Genomic DNA, 8,498 nt, shown 5'->3' on the forward strand with positions numbered 1-8,498 from the left:
TCTGGCTAGACTTTGACTTGTTAGCTGGAGTCTTGCGACACTGTAGGATCAAGCAATTAAAGTATCCGATTGCAATTCACGGAAGAAAAAATTGTGCTGTCTAACCCACCGACTACAATCTTGCATGCATAACTTTCCCGGATTCGTCAGTTGAGACCCAGCACTGCAGACACCTCATCACTACTTCCAAACTCGGATGTCAGCAAGGTGGGTGCACGCGGCTACGGTTCACTGGAGAACCTTGGCCATTCTGGAGGCACCTAGAACGAGCGAGGCGAGGTCTGGGGCGGACGTCGCGGTGACAGTTCCATACCGTGGCCGCTCTTCAGACGTCAACTTCGTCCATTGTCATGAAGGCATTGATGGTCTCTTCAAACTTATCGACGTTGATGAAAGCTGTCGTCAGTGGGGCGCTAAAGAACCGGCTGTCACCTCCAAGAGCGAAATCGGGAACCATTCCGGGATCCGATGATACATGATGGCGGAGGAGCTGTGTCGCCGAAGCCTACGGCATCGCAGAAAGCAGAGATGTCGCAATGGCAAAAGTACAAGCACCTGGCTGGCCTCTGCACGACCGATGCCCGTTTTCCGCAGGTACCAGCTTGAGACAGACCTTCGAGTAAGGAAAAATGTTTGGCACCTGGGACGGCCCGGCCTGCCATCAATCAGCCCCTTGTTTTGTATAAGACGGCGTGCGTCTAACAACCTGTCCCCAACACCATGGTGCCTGCATCACTAGCTTGTCGGCGTGAGACTTTGCAGGGCGGGACAGCCTTTGTTACTTGCGTGCTTCTGCTAAGCAAGGGACATGTAGACACTAGATCACGAAAATGACTGTCAGCATTAGTTACACTATTTCCCAGCTCGAGTTTACTTTCCTTGCGCACAGTCGGAGACAGAAGAAAGCTCGGATCTCACAACAGCCCGTAGACTGTTCAACAGAGCTCACCCGTTACATACGGTTGAGGAATCATGCGGTACAAGTTGCTGTCCGTGACGCTCAACTTATGGTACTCTAGTGGTTGGCCACCCAATGTCCGACCCCACTGTGGCGCAAACCACTGCTCCAAGGTCTCCGCGTCAGGCAGTTCCTCTCCCAGAGGTAAGTCGAGGAACCTCAACACAACGTACACGCACAGCGAATAAGACAAAATGGTTACACTACGCTCCGACGCGCGACCGAAGCGCCCCAGGGCCTGCCGCGCTAGACGTGAGAAGACGCTCCGACACTCTTGTTGTAGGTCGCTCCTAGGGGCTACCAGCCTCTGAAACCAGGGCAGAACTCTATGGACCCTCAAAAGTGTCCGGGCATTTGACTCTCATCTGCGGCACCGCGGCAGTTAAAAGGACGGCAGCTCCCTCAGCAGCCACTGTAGTATACTGTTCCGCACTAGAATGACAACGCCCGAGCACAAGCTGTGCAAACCAACTGGGCGCGGAGATTCTGCAGGCCTGCCACGAGGCAGTCCTATAGAAGGGTGGTTCAGAGTCTTCTCTCCGCTTCCCGGGCCTCTGGGGCAATGAAGAGGCGTATGCGGCTGACAATGAAGTGCCCGCGTTGCGTGCGAACATGGCAGACGTAGAATGCAGGCCTACCCGCGATCAACCTTGAGACATATAATAGCCATCACCTTCTCCACGATATCCGGAGGCATGCCACTCCGGACGATGTCAAGCTTCTGGGCTTCCGATTCGTAGCACCAGATTTTCACGCCTGCGCTCTCGAGACACGTTCGTAACCAACGGAACGCTGGTTGCATACAGGAATTCGGCACGGCTACAACCAGTTCTGAAGAAGCCCCACCACACCCCAAGAAGGCGACCATACTGGTCAGGGTTCTTCGCATATGAAAACAAATCTATGGGTAACCCCGGCATCCTTCCCTAAACCACATTAGTAGACACAAACAGTGCAGAAGCAATGGAGGAAAAAGTGGAAGAACTTGGCTGGTCACTTCTGTATGACTACGTGTACATGAAACCACCAGTTTCCGTGCGTACTGCCGGGTGAGCAAGTTATCGACACGTCCGTCTTGTCTATGTACTTCTGTCAGGACAGATTAGGCGCGGAAGCTTGCCAGAAACAGATCGCTCTACGGCTTCGTCTCGCACCTAACCCTTCCCACGCAGCAGTCTCAACTGTGAGTCTCAAAGTGTCACCTTGAAGAGTTAACAGCATTACGATTACCGTTCTCTCCGAGAAAGGCCATGGGACTAACCTGATTTCGAAAAGGCGGAGAGAACTGTATACGCAATGGCCGCGTCACGCCTTGCCTGTAGGTTTTGCAGATCCTTCAGTTCGGCTGCCTTGGAAGCTCCGCGGAGCGAGGGATTACAAAGGATTTGCACGAGGCGCGTGAAGACCAGCTGGCGAAGTCTAGACATGAGAACAATCCACGCCAGGAAAACGTCCAGATACATTAGCTAGTCAGCTACTTCACACGCCATTCGCAAACAGCTGCGAAAGAATCAAAATTCACTAGCGAGACGAATGTGGCAACAACTTGTCAACGACTTCTAGCTAACGCTGTGGGACCTGCACTGACACCCGTGAACAGCCGGAACAGTGACGTGAGCGTGGCCCGGCCCCATTTACGATCTGCACTTACTCGTTAGCTACGTGCCTTTCACACCCGTGAATTTGTTATGTCAGTCCATAGTCACGACCGAGTTGGAAGGTGAAACAAAAGTGACACAGTGAGCCTGGAGAGCCTCCTTGGAGCTCCATGTAATCCCAAGGCACACGCCGAGACACAGCAATGCCCAGACGATGCACCGCATGAGCATGCACACGATTCATAAGAAAGTGAAGCTAGTGTACAAGCCACCAGCGAGATCGTCCCGTCGTGTTGTGCTGGCTAACACGTAAACGAGCATGCTGGCTGACGGGAAGAAGCGATTCTGTCTCCTACGGGCTGGGAGCTTGAGGATGCCAGTAACTTGAGGCTAACGGCTGCACCAGCAATCCCGACCCGAGTATGATTTGTAAATGTCCAGCCTTTCAACTGCCTCGTGGCGCATACTTGTTCATTCTCGGAGCTTGCCGAATGATGGACCAGCGCACGAGTTCCCTTGCAGTTTGTTGTGGCAAGCCGAAGAGCGCATGCAGGCGCCTCCAAAGAGACAATATGCTCCCGCTGTGCAGCAAGACTTCAAGCTGTGGATCACCCCGCTTATATAGCGCGTACAAAGAAGTCAGGTAGTCAGTCCCCAGGTCCACGTCGCCAGACCCTGTGTCGTCGTTTGCGAAACGCCGAGCAAGCAAAAAGGGATCCTTCCCCAGCTTGAGATCTGCTGCTATTCTCTTGACATCCCGGGGAGCTGCAAACAGGGGGGTTGATCACAGATTGTCCCATTGCCAGTACAAGCCAGATCCGTTGTCGCTGTGCTTGTGTGCGTCCTACACATGTGGACTCTCCGAAGCCTCACCCCCGCCCCCCCCCGAAGACAGAATTACACAATGCAAAGAGAGTGACTCTCCTAGTGACATGGAGAAAAAAAAACGAGTTGGTACCACGAGGCCCAAAGCCAGCATGTGATGTAGCAGCAGTAGTGGTACAGGCATGAGAAAGAACAAAAACGACGGGCGTGCATAAGCACCTGACTTGAAGAACCAGGGGCGCTGTGGAGGTGTTCTGTACCAACAGTCGGTGCAGTTTCTGTTGCGCATGACCATCGCACCACTGGCTGGAAGCAGACTACAGTGAGTATCGCGTAGGCAGCGTGTATTTCCTTCTTGGATGTGTTACTCGGGCAAAAAGGACAGAAGGCTAACCAACTGAAGGTGTAAGATGACGACAATCCAGCAAGTCACGAATGTAGATCAGGGACTTGTGATCCAGACTTGTCTACACTTACACAAATTGTTGAGCTATTGCACGGGGACTGGCCACGAAACCCAACGCTCATGTCTGCCGCTCTTCATGGCAACGGACATTTTGGACAGTTACTCTTGCAAGAGGCACAGACGGACAGGCACGTCCATTCCTAAGACATATGGCACGTCCATTTCCTAAAATACAAGGCAAGACGGACGAGGAGATAGCTCAACGGTGTCGCGGGTATGTGGCCATGACCGCATACCACATTATTCGGAGATGTACGTGCACGGCGACGGTCCTGCACAAAACTTGATGGCAGCTCTGCCACTCATTGCTCGTCGACACGCCAGGGCACACATATATATATATACATATATATATATATATACGTCAGCACATGCTCGCAAAAGTACTTGGACACAACTGACAACTCGCTCAAAGGGAGGCCTTAAAAACATGAACCTGTACTGCCTTGCAGCCCGACGTACTATAGCCAGAAAGCAGAATATGAGCATCCATGTTTGAGCCCGTACACAAGACCGCCTAGGTCGATCTGCGCCATTCCGGTCCCTGCCGTACAGACTGACACGAAACAAATGGAAAAAGCTTACCGGTTGTATCGCCCACTGGGCCAGGCCGCGGAGGTGTAGCTGTTGGGAGAATAAGAGACTCCTTAATATATGTGAACCTGTCGCGCCCTGACTCCACAATGAAGTCGACTAGCTGTCCAAGAGTCTTCGACACAAACTTGACGCTTCTCGTCTTGAATTCGGCAAGTTCTGTTGAGTCCTCCTCCACCCGTTGCAAGTCCGCAAGGACCGCTTCGAGCTCTCCTGATACCCGTTATCGGAAAACCACACAACTCGGCGACTACGTGAAGTTTTACTGCAGATGCTAATATTCGTGAGCTTGCCGAGGGCACATCCGTACACGGTTAGAATCGACTACGTGCTTACATAGACCAGTGGCTCCATACGGATAGACTCGTGAACTGCTCTCGGGAAAAGAAGAAAGACATTGGGGGGAAAGCGCTGAGACAACTTTACCCAGACAGAGTGGGAAACGGCCCGTTCCTTCCTGTCAGCAATGCGAGATCAACAACAGCGCTAGATTTCATCACGTGGTGTAAATTCTATTGAGTGGGCAGACGTACTTCAAACACGCCCACGCCAGGCGGGAGAAAAAAAGACCCCGGCGCCAAGAAGAGCCCCGCGGCTGGTCGTCAACCGAACAGAACCACGATGGAGTGGTGTGAACTGCGTAAGCTATTCTCGAAAAAGACACCGTCTGAAACGAGGAGATATCCACTCTTAGTACGTAGACAACGTGTGCCAGCTAGCCAACCGGACTGACGCGAGATGTCCTACATGTGTCGCCACACAGGCGCACATGGACATGTTCCGGAGCTGGGTGTCGTGTATAATAGCTTGGATTACCAATGATGGCAAGAAGAACTAAAGAAGAAACAGAAACAGGAAGGTCTTGAAAATTTGATTCAAGGAGTTCTTCAATCCGTAGAACCTGGGTAACATGTGCGAGGTTGCAGTCGTCGACCACACTTGCTGCGAACGAACGGTGCATATACTTGCTTTGGAGACCCAGACCCGTCTTGCGCAGACGCCTGGTCACGTAGGTCCCCAAATAGTCCTTCCCCAAACCGACGTAGTGAAGGAAGGATGGGTCCGAAGCATTCATCAGACGCAAGTCAAGGGAGCAATGTAGGAAACCCCGGCATTTTGCCAAGTCCAAGCGCTCCGAGAGGGAGGCCACTAAGAAGTCGTACTCCCCTTTCAACATCCACGCCATTTTGACAAGAAAATCGTACACACGAGTAGCGTCGCAAAAACACGCATAGACAGCTGGAAGAGAAGCCAGTGCCGCGTTTGCTGACAAAGAGGAGGTGCCAGGAGAAACAATCTAACAAAAATGAGGGTCTCGTGACTTTCCCTGAGCAAAAAGTTGTCGACGGAGACGATACCACAACCTACCGGCGGAGGGGGGCATCGGCCTCTAGAAGAGACACTTTTCCCTTCTGCCCGATAGCCACGGCAATGTGTCCAATACCACAGACTACACGAGACAGATGGTTTCCTGGTTTCTGAAACTACGAAGACGAAGGACGCCGCTGACACCGGGAAACACCCGACGGTACGGAGGACGGCCTTCCCGTCTCCACCCCGTACTCCCACGAGCCAGGGCACTGTCGACCTACAAGAGTAGACCACCGCGAAACAGAAAACTCGATAAAACTGACCCTATGACTGCTTGTAATGCTTGCATACTAGCGACCGTCCGTTAGCACGAATACACAAGGGACACGACACGCAACGACCTGCCTGCTGTTCGCACGGGCGACCTGCGAGCTGTGTGACAAGACGACGACGGACGAGGCCTGCTGCACCTGAACTGGAAGGCGAAAAACTGGAGTTCAAACAGTTCCCAGGGTAAAAAGTTGAGACGTGATTTCGATGAGCGCATAGGGAAGACCGTACAACGGCTGTCCGTCTCTCAATCGACGCTGCGCCGCCGCTGTATTTTTCGGAGAGGAGCCATACCTGAATAAGACCAGGCCTGCTCGGAGAAAAAACTTCCCAGTTTACTAGAAAAAAGATGCTCCGCTGGACGGCCAGGACAAGGCTTTGGTGGCCAGCCCCCGGAGGCCTCTTCTGTACAGAAGAGGTGTACGCTCATGAATCGACTTGACCCAGCTAGCTCCCATGCAATGTAGTTTCGGCTAGCTGGGAATTGTTTCGAGTGATCGGCCGTCCCACACGGCGGGAGTCGCAGTCCACAATGGGGGGCGTTGCTGGCGTCAAACGATGATGGTGCCGTCGCCCTCCAGCCAGCCTATAACAGGCCACTGGCTGTGTTAAACTGCGATGCAGCTTGGTCCGGGCGTCTGCGCTTTTCTGCGGGCTCATAAGGTGCCATGTGTCAGATGTTGCTGCCCAACGGAACAACGTATCTCAAAGCCCACTCTTACAGACCCGGTGCTCGGCCCATATGGCTGTGGTGGTAGGGCGACGGGAAACTTAACACCTCTGTCCCCGACTCCAAATGCTTGGAGCGTGTCATAAGCGAGGAAGCTCACCGTCACTTTACTTATCTCGTCGTCTGCAGCGGTCCCGGACAAACACGGCTGGACAGCGGTCTCACTGCTCTGCCGCGGTACCTGGTTCTCTCTAGGAGAATAGTGTTGCTCGGGTGCGTTTCGAGTGGCGCTCCTGTTGGCGGAGGCACGGGATGTGCTCCGCGGTTGGTGGCCTCTCGTTGACCCGGACGCTCCGCCGCCGACTGCGGGAGCTGGGAGAGAGCAGTTTGACGCTCCTGGCCCTATCCGGGTCAGGAGTATCAAGCTAAGCAGTCGACGTTCACTCAAAAGCGTCCTGCCCTGCTGATTGAGCACACGGGGCTCGCAAACTATAGTGCAGCTTCTGGTGGCTCGTTCTGATTACGCTTAACAGGGGCTGCTCGTGCTGGCGCATCTGAACCTCCGTCGTGGCGTATAACCGTCGGCCAGGACAGGCGCGACCGGGACACAGCTCCTCAGCAGCAGCGACGGTAGAGGAGTCCGCGGGCTCTCTTCAGTGTCGCACCGACTGCCTTTCTTTGTCGGCGTCGTCACCCGGTACTACACCTTCCCTGTCATCCTTCGCGTAGCCCGGCGACGAGACAGAGTGTGCAGCTCGAGGGGAGATAGTAGGCTAAACATTCAGCCAAGCCAGGCAGCACGATTCTCTGTCCCGTGGCCTCCACAGAATGCCCGGCGGCAAGCTAGCCTGCAGTTCTGCTGACGCGTGGAGCTGCTACCCAGTCCAGTCTTCGCACTGTCTTAGGTACAAGCTTTTTCACGGGGGGCCTGCGCCGAGAGGACATCTCGCACTACTCTTCACTGGCCTGGGTTCCTTTGTCACGACAAATGTACGGCAAGAGTCGTGAAACTGCCGCTACCATGAATGACCCACCACCCGGAGGACTTCGAAGTTGTCGGAAGAGGACAAGAAACTCACAGCCATCGCCCCGAGGACTGCCAAATGTGAAAGACTGAAAAGCTGCTAAGAAGCCTGAGTCAGCTCTACTAGGAGAACTACGGACAGGGCGCTCAGCGCAAAAGTCACCTGGTCCTCTTTTGGCTGCCGGAGAACTGAGCTGACAGCTACGTTCGAAACGCCGCGGTCTGGAGACGGGTGGAGGGGCTGGGTAGATTAGGACTAGGCCTATTCGCCAGAACGACTAGGAAGGACTCGAGTTGCAGCACAAGGAGGGTTTGACCTCGGGTTCGCTCAATTTTTATGTGCCACACGTGCTTGAGAAGAAGGAAGATTGCACTGGTAAGTCTTGGAGTACCAACGTTAATACATCCGTGGAAGAATTTATCCACAGGGGCGGCACCATTCTGCCTGGTGTGGTTGATTGTTCCTTTCCGTGTTTTCTCAGCCTCGTGGTTGTCGGTGCCCTGGTTTCTTTACATCGTGCTCTCCCTACCGCCGCTGTCCTGTCTGAGGTGGGGGGTGTCGGGCTCTGCAGCCGTCAAGCCTGTCCTCCTCACCGGGAACGCGATGAGATCAGTTGCGTACTCCCTTGGAATTCGGTCTTTATGGGCAAGGTGCAGCTGCTGCACCATGGCTCCCGTAGGCGAGTTGGCCATCACGGGGCTTGCGAAGAGACCCATGGTCA

The 8,498-nt window shown here is 53.9% G+C and overlaps 1 protein-coding gene across 1 annotated transcript; it reads right to left on the bottom strand.

The window, feature by feature from the left end:
• Positions 1-4: 4 nt before the first annotated feature.
• Positions 5-6,884, bottom strand: CSUI_001415 (uncharacterized protein). The gene is made up of 7 exons (XM_068061621.1): positions 5,258-6,884; positions 4,433-4,654; positions 3,024-3,321; positions 2,220-2,377; positions 1,597-1,714; positions 957-1,116; positions 5-505 (listed from the first exon to the last, which is right to left on the bottom strand). The coding sequence occupies exons 1-7, from the start codon at positions 5,625-5,627 to the stop codon at positions 326-328; spliced, it is 1,506 nt and encodes a 501-aa protein (XP_067926388.1). The 5' UTR covers positions 5,628-6,884; the 3' UTR covers positions 5-325.
• Positions 6,885-8,498: the final 1,614 nt, after the last annotated feature.

This window comes from Cystoisospora suis (assembly GCF_002600585.1).
Source record: "Cystoisospora suis strain Wien I chromosome Unknown contig_560, whole genome shotgun sequence".
Taxonomy (NCBI): domain Eukaryota; phylum Apicomplexa; class Conoidasida; order Eucoccidiorida; family Sarcocystidae; genus Cystoisospora; species Cystoisospora suis.